The sequence below is a fragment of the Agrilus planipennis genome, unplaced genomic scaffold, assembly GCF_000699045.2.
Source record: "Agrilus planipennis isolate EAB-ADULT unplaced genomic scaffold, Apla_2.0 scaffold30, whole genome shotgun sequence".
Classification (NCBI taxonomy): domain Eukaryota; kingdom Metazoa; phylum Arthropoda; class Insecta; order Coleoptera; family Buprestidae; genus Agrilus; species Agrilus planipennis.
This window is the reverse complement of record NW_020438923.1, coordinates 1,387,936-1,406,225: the sequence shown is the minus strand read 5'-3', so window position 1 is coordinate 1,406,225 and position 18,290 is coordinate 1,387,936. Positions and strand designations below refer to the sequence as shown.

General features: G+C 30.9%; 2 protein-coding genes and 1 non-coding gene across 4 annotated transcripts in view; all 3 read right to left on the bottom strand.

Moving 5' to 3' along the window:
• The window catches only part of LOC108732368 (mucin-3A-like), a 31,866-nt gene extending 15,886 nt beyond the window's left edge, over positions 1–15,980 (bottom strand). The window contains exon 1 of one of the 2 annotated variants that reach the window (XM_018463132.2): positions 15,686–15,980. The gene's annotated coding sequence lies outside the window, so the exon portion shown is untranslated. The remainder of the gene's footprint in view (positions 1–15,685) is intronic. The other variant, XM_018463133.2, reaches the window with a different exon arrangement.
• Positions 15,981–16,310: 330 nt separating this feature from the next.
• Positions 16,311–16,382, bottom strand: Trnap-agg. Its single transcript has one exon. It is a non-coding gene; the product is annotated as a tRNA-Pro (tRNA).
• A 959-nt stretch (positions 16,383–17,341) lies between these two features.
• Positions 17,342–18,290, bottom strand: part of LOC108732331 (ATP-dependent RNA helicase DHX36-like) — a 12,590-nt gene continuing 11,641 nt past the window's right edge. The window contains exon 10 of the mRNA XM_018463070.1: positions 17,342–17,973. Coding sequence (XP_018318572.1) covers positions 17,820–17,973 — 154 coding nt within the window. The 3' untranslated portion in view covers positions 17,342–17,819. The remainder of the gene's footprint in view (positions 17,974–18,290) is intronic.

Here is an 18,290-nt window from a genome sequence, read left to right as displayed (position 1 = left end):
AACAAATATCTCTTAAAACAACTGAATTGTACGAATGGATACGTTCAATTATTTATGTTATCTACTTTAAGGTCAATTGATATTCATTTTAACAACATTACAACGATTTTACTCTATTTCATTTATTATAATTGTTAAAACAAAATTGATTGTTAAGTAAAATAACTGAGTTACATGAATTTATTGGAACTTTTCTTAAACCTCATTTGATACCAAGTATTTGAATCTGTTAGCATCACGACTATACCTATTACTTAACGAATCGACAATTACGTTCAGTTTATTGCTTAAATTTGTCGGATTTTCGATGATTTATATGTCATCACGCGGCTTATTATTCTCTTCGCTTATGCTTTCACCTCAAGAGAGTATTAAATAACATCATGTCTGTAGATACGAAGCCCTATTTAGTAATAAAGACCCGCATGAATTTTAATTAATCGCGAATATCAGATAATATAAAGTAGATAACGGCGCAAACTTTGAATCATTTATAGGTATATAAATCCGATTCACATGATCTTATGTAAATAGATACCCATACGTAAGGATTTTGTATATAGTCCCAAAACATTTTATCCCATATTAATATTATATATACATCTATCCTAATGCCTTTTGTAAAATTACACCAAGAAAAACAATACTTAATAAGAAAAAAAAAGAACGCTAAGATTTTGGTTCAGATGTTTCTTGACTTTTCTAACAAACGAAACAAAAAATAGATACGGTTGGGACCGAAAACAAATTCTTCAGTTACAACTCGTAACTACAAGTTTAATTTAAAGTCGCGAATAATTAAATAACAATTTTCTTCTCTCGTGTGGCACTTTCGTTTTCTAGAAAGGTGAAAGGTGACGTAGGATGCGTGAATCTGAACAATACCGAGTTAACTACTCTTGAATATGTTTACTAGTCTATAAGACCTTCCAGATTGTATGCTTTTGTATATGTGAACATTTGGACGTTCTATGAGATTTTTTTTATCGGATCAAATCAGACATAGTCAGAAAGAGACAGAAAAAAGTTGTAATACATTTCTCCAATACGTGTAGATGCCTTAATACATGACACGCAGTTCATTTTTCATAGTTAATCGTTTATCTTTTGGATACACAAATCAAGATTATGTCTAACGGTCCCTAATGATGCATGAAAGATTCTTCCTCTACATATACGTATGGCTACATATAATCATTAAATTATTCCTAATATGTAAGGAAAACTTAGATATTATTTAGGACTTGCCTAAATTGAAAAATAAGACCCGTATATGCACGGCAACAGTCGCCTGAATTAGTCAATTTTCTAAAACAGAATATCGGGTTTCTCGCTTGACGCACTATTGAAGTCTCCAATGTTTTTGCTTAATAACTCCCAAAATAAGGCTTCTAGAGGAAAGTGTTTTAGATAAAAGTTATTCTACAACTCAATAGCTATCCGTAGGTGTCAACGAAATAGGTATTTTCCAAAAGGAAAGTAGATTTTTTCGGCTTTTTGTGAAGCCAGAACTGGTGGCATAAATGTAGAAAAACTTCTGTTGTTTCAGCAATTAAAAACAAATGTTAAAAGTCGTGTGTGGGCACCATGATTGGTTTTAAATAAACATTACATTCCAGTTTATGTAATTCATTTGTTATTTCATTCAATTAAGAAGAAGAAACCGGAAAAAACAAAGAAACAAGAAAGAAGCGTTTATACATTTCTGGCATATTGAAGTCCGTATTTTTGCTTAATAATTCACAAAACAAAGGGAACCACTTTACAAAAAACAACTCAATAGTTACCCACAAGTACTTTACAAAAAAAAATAATAATTTTCTTAGCCTTTTATATAATACTAATATTGACAGGTTAATTGTAGGAAAGCATTTGTTTCAACAATTAAAAACAAATGTTGAAAGTAGACCGTGGGCCCGAATACTCGTCAAATGTCATTTGTTTACATTTCGATGTACGTAATTCGTCTGTTATTTCATTCAATAAAAAAAAAGAGCCGCAGGAATGAAAGGAAAAACGGAAGTTTTTATACGTTATTTGTAGCTAGGTTGTTGAATGCACTACGAGAAGAGGAAACGGTAAACGTGCATGTTTGAGTATTCGCGATGCATTCAACTTTTTAAATGCTCAATTCTCTCAAAAGATAATTAACTCGTTGAATGACTTGACTTTCTCAAACTTGCCTCCTAATAAGTAGCAAAAGTGCTTGCAGTACTAACAAGATTTTTGATTATATTAGACAGTTATCTATACGTGAGGTTACAATGCGGTATGTGAAAGCATCCTTTTATGATTATTATTCGCTCACAATTTTATTGATGCTAAAAAAATCTATTTTTTTTTATCGTCAAACATGACAATCTCATTAATCTTTTCATACTATACCAGGAGTGCAACACCTGGCGATAAAAATACTGCTATACACATACCACAATTTTACGTTTCTTTAAAAAAAATGAACACCATTTAAATGTTAAAATCACAACAAAAACAGTAACTAATTATGCAACTGTTAATCGCTTCGTTACAAAACCTTATTATATATTATTTATAATACAGTTCTGCTTAGCATATGCAAAAAAAATGTAAAACAGTTGAACGATTGAATATAGTTACAATGCATCGTTATGCCCTTATCTTGCTATGCTTTTAATTATTATCAATAGATTAATATAAGTATTAATTAATTCGATGGGATTATATCGTTGTAATTGCAGCAGTTTTTCTTGCTGACCTTACTTCAAGTAAATTCTTTATGCCAATGTCATTTTTATCATGAAAACCATCAGCGTAACTTCGAATTGGAAGAAGAATTTTTAACCTTGATGGTACGGCAAGTACAATAATACCTTAGTTGCACTTTCATTTTAACGCTGATTTGTATCATCATCATCATCGTACAACAAATTGAAATTTTTGTAACGAACCAGCATTTGGACAATGGAACAAGTTTGGCATTGTACTACTGGAACTGCAGCTTAAGTAAAAATCAATTTAGTTATTAACAAACATAGAACACATAATATTGTTCTATCGTATTAGGTTTGAGGGTATCGTTGACCATGGCCAAAAATTCCACTTTTTTTGTATCAAAATATTTATAAACCCTTTTTGTTTCTAATCTTTTACACATTATAATAAGAGAAACAAATGAAATCCATAGGTTGTTTCTGTTNAAAAATTTAATTTTCACCGTATGAATTCGTTTGTTTGTTACTATTTTACACCTTAAATATTCAATCGATTAACATGAAATTTTGTACATACATTGTCAGGGGTACACAAAAGGACATAGGGTGCCTTTCATCCAGAAAGAAAACACAGTTCCTATGGGACAGAAAAATTAGTTTTATGTGATCGTCTATGATCTTTGGCACGCTAATAATAAATAATGTAAACTAATGTTAAGATGGAATAATAAAGAAAAATAACAAACTTTTGTCAAAATCTTTTAGGGCTTTATTCTATAGTCAATCCGGCCGTGCCCTATACAAACAATGATCGCCTATAGGTGCACTATACATACAATTAACTAATTGCAATATTTAAACAATATATAATAATACCGACCTTTTGGAGTTAACTACGTCTACGTATTAAGTTTGTTGTGTGCCGTGTATTGTTGACGATAAATTGTTGATCCTAAATGCCAGTATCACTTGTTTCGCAATTAAAAATTTTTGTATGCAACTGACATCGTCCCCGAAACCTTATGCTAAATGCCTTCAATAAATTATGCAAACGCAAGATGACACCTTGCACTTTTTCGTTCATAAAAAAAAAACTGGCCATCATCATCAGTTCCAAAAATAAAAATATCATCTATACTGTCCATTATGAACAACCGATTGCAAATTGCAAAGTGTGATGACACGATACAGTGTTAGGCAAAAATAATGTATCTTATTGATATATATATAGAAAGACTATGCACGGAGAAAATAAAACAGGAAAATTTACCTAAATATTAATGTAATTTATCCCAATTTATCCCACTAGCCCGTTGCTTCGTAAGCAAAAATATAAAAACAAATTTGATCCGACTTTATTAAAACAGAAGACACACGAGACAAGCAGAAACAGTAGGTAGATGATGTGAAATTTTGTTTGTGTTTCAATTGTCATCTACGCTAAAAGCGTAGAAATTAGGTGAAAACTTTTGTGGGTCAAAATCAAGGCTTAATGGTGCAACTCAAATATTATCTAACTACTTATAAGTACTAAGTCCTGCGCTCACCACCGTTTTTGCAATGAAAGAGACGACTCTAATGGTACAATTCGCACGTTTGAACAAAAGCATTTCCAAATTAATTGCTTATTGTTTAAAATTAATTTTTAGTCCACTCTCTAGAGGTGGTACCTGAAGAAGGCCAAAAATGAGAATCTACAAAACACAGCGGCATCAAATAGAGTCACTCTTTCACGAATTAATACAAATTATGATCAAAATTACAAAACTTTATTCGATATTTAGTCTTGCGTCTTGAAAATTTCATATTAGTTGAACTTGTAAATAATATAATAATTATTGTAATTGCAACTGGTATTTCTTAGACTAGTAATTAACAATTTTTATAAATGTTTTATTTCATTCTCATTCGTCTTTTTAAAAAACAAAATTATAACGACCATTTGATAGTAAATGTAATTGGCAAAAGCAATATCCAAGACAAATGAGAATCATTTTACTCCATCTTATGTTACCAAACAAACCGTTATTTGTTATTATTTTTAACAACGACTTTTTCTTCTTATAATGATTACACGTTGTTGCAATTGTACTGGTAAATATCGGCATTTTTATTGATCGTGACAACATTGAAGCATCAATCGTGTGAATGACTTTTCTCGCTAGCCCATGATGGGAAACGGTGATGATGGTTGCGCAGAAAATGAAAAACAAAACACGATTTCCGTAATGAAACAATTTTTCGTAAAAGTCAGTCCTACAGCGCTAAATCGGACCAATGGTGTACGATTTTTATTTTTTATTCTAACTTTTACTCTACTTTTAAATTGAAGGTCGTAGGTACATCAAGGATCCTCTCTATCAAAGATTTATTTTAATGCATCACGAAATATTTGTAAATATCCGAACAGTTTCCAATCGTCCATTAAACAAAAGCTCTGATGATGATAGACAGTTGAATTATTAAATCAATTAAGTATTCAATTAAATTAAGATTGACCTACATCAATGTACAGGTTAATAAATACATCAATTACGGTAATACACAACAGCAACAGTAGAGCCTCTTTGTCTGAGATCATAGAATAATATCTGCAAACATGAAATTTGCATGTATTTATTAGCGCTATTATTAACTCATGTCTTGGGTGATGTAATATGGTACCATCCATGCTATAAGGTCAAGGAAATTGAAAGGGATTCTCAACACCATCACGCCTAAAACAAAACCTAATCTTTTGGGACATTTTATTTAATTTAATAGCTAACCACTGCCTAAAAACAATTTTTTCTGTTTCGTTTTTGTTTTTCTTTCTTTTGTTGATGTAAAATCGGTTAACTGTAACTCGTTTGTTTTCTGCGTTATTTTTAAAGTCATTACCCTCAAAGAAAACGTTTTTTGCATTATTTACACCTTCATTAATAACTCATTTAATTGTAACTGACGCAGATAGATTTAAAAAAGCTGTTAATGATTAACTAAAGTGTTATAACTCTCCTGAATGCGAACGTCAATCATTAAGTCATTCATTTATTGACTAATACACCCAAGTACAATATTGTATGCAATTAGTCTTGTTCTACAGCACATCCTGCAGTCGTGGGATTCTCTCTCTCCCTCTCTCTCCCTCTCTCAAAATTCTTTGTTAATCGGCCGTTTTCTTCTGTTATTAATTGTTTATATTTTTGATAGCTGTCACGCCGGCCAAGTCGAATTCGACACAGTCAAACGACTGCACAAATAGTTTGCTAATTTTGCCCTGTTGAGCAACAATTTGGAACTGCATGGGTAAAAGTACGCTTGGAAAAAGTTCTGATGGTATATGTGAGATAATAATATACCTATTTCGTTCACATGTGGCTCCAAAATAGTCTGCATACTTACTCCGAGACCACTTTTAGTAGGAAATGTCGCAGACGCTAGTTTTTATGTAACAGGGTCATTGATACTGATCCACAATCGATATTTGGAGACCAGTTTAATTAATGCACAATTCTAGGCAGTTAGATTTATGATAAAAAGGAACAATATTTCGAACATCTAAAATTAGTAGAAATAATATGGCTTTCTATGTTCTAAGCACTAGCGGCTAATTGTGAACCGAATATAGGGATGTTGTACAGGGAGACATCATCTTTTTTGAATAATATGACGTACATTTATATCTCCACTTTTTCCTATCCTTAGTTAACTTTTGGATTTTGGAATCTACCTCTACTCCTCTTAACTCCTGTTTCTGCCTCTAATATGTCTCTGACTAGCCCTTCATGCCTGAGAAGGTGTGCTACCAACCTATATCTCTCCTATTTTCGAACTATATTTTTAATTAAAATCACTAACCATTATAAGTTTAGTATTTGAGTGAAATAAATAGTCTTCTAAATTAACACAAGAAAATCAAATAAACAAAATTCCACAAAAAACTGTCTTATAACTAAATGTGCAGGTAAATTTTGGAATTGATACAAACCGGTCACATTTTTACGTCAACATAACTTTTATATTATAATTAGATAGTGTACATATAATTTTAGATTTTGATGAACTAATTAACCACTTGTTTGACACCACTTTACAAGAGAACTACAAATGTTACTTTTGCTAAGTTTAAACTAACCGTTAGTGTAACAACTAAATTATCCATAAGTAATAATTAGATAATCCAATATTGTGTATTAGATTATGGTAATAAAGTGAAACTTGGTGCTACTTATTTCAACGGGCAGTTTATTATTCTGCCCATTCAACTTCCTCGTTGAATAATCAGTTTGTTATTATTGATGCGATTTAATATAATATATTATTTCGATCACAAATGATATAAGCGTTTGTTTATTTGTTTATAGTTACTCTTTTGTTTAACAAGGTTTCAAACTATTGAACGAAACTGTTCATGTTAAAGGACAAGGTTGTTCAGCTGGCTCTTTGTTTGAAGGACCTTATTTAAATTGAATAGGACTTTGTTCGCGAAAACGAAACACATAAAGTTCAACTATATTGATATATCGGTGCATGTACATTATAAATGTTCTAGTTTATCTCTAAACTAGGTTTTATCCGCGGCTTTCCTCGCGTTGATGTTCTAAATGTGTAAATATAAGTCAAAAGTCATCGTCAATCACATAAAACTAATCTTTATATCTCTCGGGAACAGTAATTATTTTCTGGATAAAAGATACCCCATATCCTTTTCTGTATTCCTGGCAATGTGTGTACAAAATCTAACGATGATAAATTATGTAGTTAAGGCATGAAATGGTAACAAACAAACAAAAATTCACATTCACGTTTACAATATTAGTTAGAATAAGACAAAGGTAAAAAGTCATAAAAATAATCGTCTTTTAAGCGCCGTGTTAAATGAGACCCCATTGTGCAGGACATTTGGGGTTTTTGGTGTTTTGAAAAGGTACTTTCGCTGCTACAATGATAAAAATTGTTACGTACACTACGTATTATGAAATAAAGTTTACGGCATAGTAAATAGCAGTTTTCATCTTTGAAGAAATTCAATTTCCTTTCGTCTCCTCTTGCGTCATCTCCAGCTGATGTATTGTACTCATATTAATGTAATTCATCAACGAAAGCGAACATTTTTTGTGTAGAAGCTTTTGCTTTTGTTCTCCAGGTTCTCAGAGAGACAACAACAGGCGGTGTGCGTACCGATAGGCGAATAAAAAGAAAAGGAATTGTCTGATTTATCCAAGTTGCAAGTTATTGCTTTTAACATTAGTAGAATATTAATTATACCTTCTACAGCAGCCAGTAAATGTAACGAATAGGTATATGAAGGAGTTATCTAATTGCGAGTGAGTGAGTGAGTTGAGTGCTTTTACACATGGACGATCTTTACATTTTTGTTCTTGCTAAACAATTAAAATTAACATAATCATGGGCAACTCGGTGGAGAAATATCCCATCCACGCCTATAGTTTTCATTCATTTTTACTGCTCGAATCCCAATGATCTTCAGGAACTTTTCTTCCACAGTCCCGCAAAAACTGCACTGCGTCATTTCTAAAAAATCGGCTCATATTAGATAACTACCATCAATTAATAGCAACTAATTGGTCCAACATTTGCATTACTTGTCATTAATAAAATTTTTTTTCGAACTAACATTCATCGGGGACACTAAAACTGCAGCAGCGCTTTTCGTATTATTTATTGTAACAAACAAACTGTACCATCAATGGGACCAGGTGAAAAGCGGAATGCGTTATTCTGATACTTAAATGTAGTAGATCACTTTATTTTTCAAATTAAACAGTTATGAAAACAATTGCACTGGTTATTCAACTGTCCAGCTTATGCTGTTTACGTACTTCAATTGTTAGATATCAACAAAGCACCTTCGCTTAGTTTGTTTTTTTCATCTCGCTTGTTTGTTTTGTAGCAGTTTCGTTTTTGTTTTAAGTGCAATTTCGTCGTTCGTATTTTGTTTCATGAAAATAAAAGCGAATAATTGTGACGAAAGAACTGCCGTGTCCTGGTTTCTGCTCCGTGAGAATTCGTAACAATTCTCGTTAAAACACACGTTCGTTTCTATATAAGCGTTTTTAAACTGAACAAAAAGAAGAAGACCGAAGACTGTGCGGCGATCGGTTAGCGGGTTCTCTTCGGTCGGATGTTGTGAAAATGCAACAGTTTTGACAGCCCGTACAGGAAGTTGGAGAACCAAACAAGGCTTCAATTCGGCATTCCAATTACGTATCTTTGCACGCCATCTCCTTTTCTTTTGTTGTCCGCGAAATCGTTTCTTAATTGGCGGTACTAATTGAAGATGGTTTCGTACGAGATGTGGAGTGAGAAACGTTCCTTTCTCCCTCTCCACCCCTCTGTTCCACGAGCAGGACCCTACTGACCCTAATTAATTCGTGCGCGAACTCTGAACAATAATTTGATTTCGAAATTTTATTTTGCTTTAAATATTATAGGTATTTTTACTTATTTTGAATATGAAATGTTTCTATTTGGAACATAAGTGCTTGCGTTTTCTTTTTAACACCTTTATGATAATAAAAAAGGAATTCGTATTGATTTCTCTGACAACTTTCTAGTTTTTTCAGTTTTCAGTAGGTAAAAAACTTATAATGAATTGATCCCGCAGGCAGATACGTTTAGTGTGCTATATTTCTAATATAGATCATCCCCTTTTATCTGGTTAATGTCCAAGATACGCCACTGGCCATGAAATACGTTTTTCATTCATTTGTTACCTAATTTTTCAGCTAACTTTAGATTTTTTCGTTCTAAACCATTTGCAAACTGCGTGGCTCTTGCATGGGTACCCAATAATTAACTGATTGATACTTTTCCTTTCGATACGATCGATCAGGTCATCGAAATGAAACAGAATCGAAGTATCGAAGAAACCGTTCACGACGCTAACGTTGTGTTGCTGTACTAGTCATTAGTTGCTTCCAAATTTTCAAATGCCACATTAATTGGGGACTTCCCACAGCATAATACCAATGTCTATTCGTCGAAGTTAATCTCCATTACATGACCCAGATTATGATGGGCTATAAGCCGTATCATTTAAACCATCGTACAAGACAGTTGTTATTATTATTGGGTTCTGCCTTCTCTCTCTCTCTCTCGTTTAATACGAAAAGCTTACAATCGGTAGCGTTTTCTATTACCTCAATGCCCCGATGGATTTCGTGGAGATAAAACGGCCGATACGATGGTAGAAGTGGTTTTTAACATTTCGTGATTCACTCATTAACAAATTAATGGAAGAAAATGTCGTTGGGACATCAACTGATTCTTCATGGTTCAGTAATTAATTTTCCAGAGAAAGTCGAGTCAATTCTATGGGATGGGTCAGTATTAACAAAAGATATTGTTCTAATAAATATGGAACTCAATTGTTTTTTAAATAACAAATGCCTAACAAATATCTCTTAAAACAACTGAATTGTACGAATGGATACGTTCAATTATTTATGTTATCTACTTTAAGGTCAATTGATATTCATTTTAACAACATTACAACGATTTTACTCTATTTCATTTATTATAATTGTTAAAACAAAATTGATTGTTAAGTAAAATAACTGAGTTACATGAATTTATTGGAACTTTTCTTAAACCTCATTTGATACCAAGTATTTGAATCTGTTAGCATCACGACTATACCTATTACTTAACGAATCGACAATTACGTTCAGTTTATTGCTTAAATTTGTCGGATTTTCGATGATTTATATGTCATCACGCGGCTTATTATTCTCTTCGCTTATGCTTTCACCTCAAGAGAGTATTAAATAACATCATGTCTGTAGATACGAAGCCCTATTTAGTAATAAAGACCCGCATGAATTTTAATTAATCGCGAATATCAGATAATATAAAGTAGATAACGGCGCAAACTTTGAATCATTTATAGGTATATAAATCCGATTCACATGATCTTATGTAAATAGATACCCATACGTAAGGATTTTGTATATAGTCCCAAAACATTTTATCCCATATTAATATTATATATACATCTATCCTAATGCCTTTTGTAAAATTACACCAAGAAAAACAATACTTAATAAGAAAAAAAAAGAACGCTAAGATTTTGGTTCAGATGTTTCTTGACTTTTCTAACAAACGAAACAAAAAATAGATACGGTTGGGACCGAAAACAAATTCTTCAGTTACAACTCGTAACTACAAGTTTAATTTAAAGTCGCGAATAATTAAATAACAATTTTCTTCTCTCGTGTGGCACTTTCGTTTTCTAGAAAGGTGAAAGGTGACGTAGGATGCGTGAATCTGAACAATACCGAGTTAACTACTCTTGAATATGTTTACTAGTCTATAAGACCTTCCAGATTGTATGCTTTTGTATATGTGAACATTTGGACGTTCTATGAGATTTTTTTTATCGGATCAAATCAGACATAGTCAGAAAGAGACAGAAAAAAGTTGTAATACATTTCTCCAATACGTGTAGATGCCTTAATACATGACACGCAGTTCATTTTTCATAGTTAATCGTTTATCTTTTGGATACACAAATCAAGATTATGTCTAACNAGTTAATATAACTTTTTTCATAATATCCTTAACTTTTAGGTACTTAAACAGAACAGTGTCATAATTTAAAGGTATAAAGCTCTCTCTGAAAACAATTATTGCAATTTCTCAACATTTGACCGACCTTTAGACAAATTACAAAATTCACACGCTACAGCTATTCAATGAACAAACTGTGTAATTGTTCTTTCTTATTAAAGTTCATAGGTCATATTTTTGGTAATTATCTTACATCTGTCTTCCCTCTGCCTTTGTATCGTGCAACGAAACATGATCATTATAGTTTCTTTAAAAAAAGAGCGCTCTTTTTGTGACAACATGTATTTAAATTTTATTTCGTTATATTAGGAAATATATATTAAACATACTTACTTTTTTTTAACTTTTTTATCACTCACAAATCATCTCTTAGTGATATGCAAGGCCATATTTTCAAATTTATCTGCATAATCCAAACTCTTTTGTTAAATCAATAATCCAGATGATATTTATAGTTTTGCGTGTTATGCACAAAGAAAAAAAAAACATTTAAAAAAATCAAGTCTTTATTGCAGCAGAAAAAAATGAACATTTTTAAGTACATTATTGTTCAGGAAACAAATGATAACAAAAAAATGGTAACTTGATTGAATATTGCATTAAAAACAAAAATACACAAAATATTGACAGTGGCGTTAAACAATTGAAACAACAGACTGTTTTAATTTAATTATGAATGTAGTAAAATAAAAAACATCAGACATCGGCAGCTACCAACGACGTATATTTTAAATAAATTAACAATATTAGTAAAACCGATTGTATTTACAATTCCATAAGATAAAACGCTACACAACGTAGTGATTATTTACAATTATCAAAAAGAAATAACAAAATTAAAATCAATTCTTTCAAGTAAAACGTTAGGAACTTAAATTCAATTAATTACCTTATGCACTAGAACTTACATCAAAAGAAAAAAATTTAAAATACGAAACCACGGCAACACGAAATATTCTCAAGATGGGTTCATCTAATCAGTAAAATTTTTCTAAGAAATTTGGATTATATGCATTGATTAGCACACCACAATATCTTGTAGTTTTTAGTTTTACACAGCTGGCGTATATCAATTCGATATTGTTTTGGGGGCTGTTTTGTCGTAGTTCATAGAATTTCGTAGTTCCTTCCTAAAGGTACGATAAGTGATGATTTGACATGTGCTGATATCAATTTAGAACTTCAAAATTCCATGGACCAAGATGTTGAACCCGGAAAACAATATCGATCCAATATTTTAGATTATCCATTTCCAATTTAGAATTTTTTGGGATCTCTTCAGTTAAGGAATTAGAAGGCATTCATAACACCTCTCGTTAGCCCCTTTTTAAGCTACTAATACCTTCAATGGTCAATATGAACAATTTTTATCATAATTTTATATAATGTTTGATCGGTGATACTAGCAAAACTTTTAAAGGCAAAAATGTATTTTGCATTTTACAAATAGAAAATATGTTTGGAAAAGTATTTTAAATAAAATACAAAATGTTTTCCTAAAAAAAAAATATTTAAATACAAGATATAAATAGGTATTTTTATTTTATATTTGCATTTTAAATGCAAGTATTTCAAATAAATCACATCTCTGTATTAGTCGTCCCAAATTTGAACGGATTTAACCAGTTAACAAATAATTAATTATTAAGAATCGTTGAGAAGGAATCAAATCATGCGGCCCACGGTCTAAGTTTCAAAATATCGTTTTCAGTTTCGTTTGAACAATTGCCCAATAGCGTGCGTCCGGTACTCCCCCGTCGTAAATATCATCACTGTCAACAATTATTGTTGCATATTGTAATACTTAATGAAAATGTCAAAGTAGAAAGCAAAACAATCGACAGATTAAACGGTTTTTTTCGACTCTTCGTAATCTACGGGCTTATCAGATTAATTTCTTAAATTTCTTCATTCGCCAAAAGGCCTCGCACTCCATATACGTCGTACCCACACGCAAAAAAAATATTTTAGCAACAATCTCACGTATCATTGTAATGTGATACATATTTATATTGTATTATCGAAAGGTATAGCGCTGTTATAACATATGAGAGCTGCAATCCGTAACGGTAATTGTCTGATATTACTCTGATTGTAATGGCACTGACCACAGTGTGTTATAAGATGGTTACGCACATTGTCTCGTCGCCAAAATGACCAATAAAAATAATAGCAACATTGTTCTAAAGAGTCAACGACTTCAAACGTCTGCACTAGCAATATATTACATGTATGTATAATAAGGAAAGGGTATGTATGGTATAAGCGAGATACCAAGTTTTCTTAACCATTTATCATCAATAGAAAGTACCCAAATCGTGGAAATAAGTTATTCACTTGTCATACCCGTTCAGTTTTATGTTGGTACGTTTCGCATTTGTTTATTAAAATCAAATTGATGTAGCTTTTAATATTTTAATGAAAACTAATAGATGTGAGTATCTAATTAAAATTTTTTATTAAGTATCAAGTTCGTTGGTTCATTATTTATTTTTATCTTGTGAATACATTAACATATGTAATTAATAAATTAATAAACATTTATGGTGTGTCATATTATAAATTAACAGTTTAAGGGACGACGTAGTGTTTGTATTTATAGAAAACAGTAATTTTAAACAAATGACTAATGACATAGATTTGGATAATAAATTACAGATGAATATTATAGGTATGTTAATGTTTATAATGCCGCATTGTAGCGCACTTTAATTATTTTTGTGATTTTGAACAAAATATCATACGTATTTCAAAATAATAATAATCCTTGTGTGGAAATTATAGACACTTTTCATTTTTTTCTACAATTTTAAGTGAAGTGATTGTAAAGAAGGACGATATTAAAAAGGAGACCTCGAAATATTTTAAATCCACCGAATCAATAAACAAATATCCCATTCTCAAACAGACATTTAATATAAATAAATTGTTTAATAAAATAGAAGACCTTTAGAACAGAACTATCCCATAATAAATTTCCGCAATAATTTTGTCATTTTTATCCTTACAAAATCGATAAGATTATTTACAGCGGAGATTACCTTGAATTGTTCATTTTACGTAATTCAAAAGTATTTTTAGGATTAAGCGTAAATTTTAGTTCCTTGCCGCGAAATTCATTCTTAGTGGGTGGGTCCGATTGAGAAAATGCTATTTCACGATATCATCCATCTTCGTAACCTTTGCTACTTATTTCGTTCAGTGAAAAAATAAAATGAAAAACTATCTCTTCTTTTGTCATTCGTTAAAAATAGAATGTAGATCAAAATAAATCTGCTGATTTTAATCGTTAATCCTTTCATTACTATCGACCCGTTTACTTTACAAGTTCATTTTAATAATAAGTTTAAGTTTATCCATTCGTCTGTTCGTGAAACTTTAAATATCTACAATAACAAATGACAATCGTAGCACAAAAATGCTCTGAATTAATGTTGAGTGACAGATAAATAAAACAAATGAAGTAAAATACACTTAAAATTGTTTCAAGTTTACGTTTTTTTCTCGTCTACAAAACAAAATATATTCGACCTAAAAAAAGAAATTCAAAAACGCATTACCTACAGAATTCATTGAATGTAATAATTCGCAGAGCAAACAATTGTACTTTTAGGATCCTTACTTTATGTACAGTTTCGCAAAATACTTTTTGAACAAAACTGTGAATTGTGGATCAACATGTTACCAACTTTATATTCAAATATGACACCCTTTTTCTGCTACAATAATTTCTTAATGCCTTTCTACGTTAATTCGTATAAATTAATCACAAAAATAACGCAGTAATCACTTTTAAAGCTAAAAGAAATTTCTACGTTCGTAAAATAAAACGTATAACGATTTTCGACAGTTTAGTTGATTTATGTAGGCCAAATGCAAAGTATTTTCAATTAGAATGTTAGAACATATGGAAAGCATCTCGAAAAATAATTGTATAATTGAAAGTGAGTGCAGAAGCAATTTGAATACTTCTTAAGATTTTAATTGTAACATAAAGGTTAACGTGATGCGCTTATGAATGACTTTCAGGACTATACAACGTATGTAGTTTTAAAAACAGTTTTATAGTGCCTATGTAATAATTTTATTGATGTATTTTAAGACCAAGTTTAGTTTTAAAATTGGTAATTATAATATTATCACAAAATTTATTAGGAATTAGTTTTTAGATTTACACAAATTTCGGATACTAACGGTAATTCTTCAATAATTAATTAATTAATTGGTTGCTGATATAAAAATGGACCTTAAAAAATATTAGTTAATTTGCATATATTATATAGTTTTTAAGGTAAAAACAAAAATTTCTAATTGAACATTTTCTTCTAATTCTTATCAGCATTAAAAAGAAAAGTTGAATTTACAATTATTAAACAAAAAAAAAAGCATCATAGAAAAACTTTTCGAACTTTTAAATTTACCTTTTTTCCAAAATGTCCTTATTATCGTTTTCGACGTTGTTGGTATTACCACCACCGAATGTAAAAAGTCGGTATCCGATTTTTCGATTCTGTTTAATAAAAAACACGTGAAGAAGTCTCTGTTTGTACGGTGTTAATAGCACTTCTTAACATTAGCACCACTGGTAGCAGCGCGAGTAGAGCAAAAGCGAGAGTGAAGATAAATATAAGAAACTTTTCGCATTAGCGAATCAGTATAATCATAGGTCAAATGCGAGAAAGAGATGTTGAAGAAGAGCTGAACAGTGTTAAGGGGGAGCGATACTGTACCATCCATCTCTGGGTCAATGGTGAAGCGCCCATTTCACGATTAAACAGTTGAAACACATAATAATTGTTTCCAGATACATTGCCCTGTAACTTATTTTACTAAACCAAATTACACAATTTAACATTTACGTATTTCATATCAATTTTTCTTTATAATATTGAGAAAAGATTATAAAAAAAAAACATAAAATTATATATGCAATTTTTATCTTTTTCATATTGATATAATGAGTAATTACCTGATTTAGTGATTATGCTTAATTGTTACTTCAAGAATGTCATGGATTTTAATTAAAAAAATGAAAAAAGATACCGTGGGCTCGTCCGGGATTTGAACCCGGGACCTCTCGCACCCTAAGCGAAAATCATACCCCTAGACCAACGAGCCGGTTGGTATAAATGCGTCTAACTCTAAAGTGAAATAGTAGGCCATGCAACTCTAAATACGTAATATACAGTATGCCCCATATACCGCAACATATAAAAAACTTAATTTTCTACAGAAAATTATTTATTTATCAAACTACGAACTGAATATAATCCAACTGGGTGCAACAGTACGAATATTAAACCCCTTTTTAAACAAAATAAATAAAAGTATTTATAGTTAATATAACTTTTTTCATAATATCCTTAACTTTTAGGTACTTAAACAGAACAGTGTCATAATTTAAAGGTATAAAGCTCTCTCTGAAAACAATTATTGCAATTTCTCAACATTTGACCGACCTTTAGACAAATTACAAAATTCACACGCTACAGCTATTCAATGAACAAACTGTGTAATTGTTCTTTTTTATTAAAGTTCATAGGTCATATTTTTGGTAATTATCTTACATCTGTCTTCCCTCTGCCTTTGTATCGTGCAACGAAACATGATCATTATAGTTTCTTTAAAAAAAGAGCGCTCTTTTTGTGACAACATGTATTTAAATTTTATTTCGTTATATTAGGAAATATATATTAAACATACTTACTTTTTTTTAACTTTTTTATCACTCACAAATCATCTCTTAGTGATATGCAAGGCCATATTTTCAAATTTATCTGCATAATCCAAACTCTTTTGTTAAATCAATAATCCAGATGATATTTATAGTTTTGCGTGTTATGCACAAAGAAAAAAAAAACATTTAAAAAAATCAAGTCTTTATTGCAGCAGAAAAAAATGAACATTTTTAAGTACATTATTGTTCAGGAAACAAATGATAACAAAAAAATGGTAACTTGATTGAATATTGCATTAAAAACAAAAATACACAAAATATTGACAGTGGCGTTAAACAATTGAAACAACAGACTGTTTTAATTTAATTATGAATGTAGTAAAATAAAAAACATCAGACATCGGCAGCTACCAACGACGTATATTTTAAATAAATTAACAATATTAGTAAAACCGATTGTATTTACAATTCCATAAGATAAAACGCTACACAACGTAGTGATTATTTACAATTATCAAAAAGAAATAACAAAATTAAAATCAATTCTTTCAAGTAAAACGTTAGGAACTTAAATTCAATTAATTACCTTATGCACTAGAACTTACATCAAAAGAAAAAAAATTAAAATACGAAACCACGGCAACACGAAATATTCTCAAGACCAATAGAATTACTGTACTTAGCTGCCAAGTTAAAATTTGAAAATTGAACGCGAATTGTACAATTCATGTAAATTTATAATTTTGACGGTTCTTTGTACTATACTAATTACTTAAGAAACAAAAAAATAATAATCACAAGAATATCAGTCTGCAAGTTCCTTTTCGATTTTACAATTGAAAACCTGGAAAAGGAACAACTTTACGAGTATTACAAGTTTATCGTCGGCACCCCAAGATGGCTCTGACACGGGACTTTTGCGGCGAAAAGTCGAAGAACATCTGGTACATGGTGTATCCGGTAGAGTGGTCAATTTCCTGGCCGTCTTCACACGCGTTCACTGGCTTCTCATTTATTACGTTTATGAAGTTACTGGCGACAAATAAATACGGATTAGAATTTTTATTACATGCAATTAGTGTCCGACCGAAACTGGTTTTTACGACCGAAACCGAATTTCGGCAACGGTCTCAGTTTCCGCCGAAACCGAAACCGAAACTTCCTTGTAAGGATCATGTTTTGAGAGAAAAATAAAGAAAACGTTATTATAATCAGTCAGTTTTATTTTTTTATCTTTAAATCACATAGCTCTGCAGTCTTTGATATTTTCACTTATTGATAATCAAATCAAAATCAACATAACAACCCCTCATTTAAGGAAATACTTTAATTGCGCCTTAAAAATACTT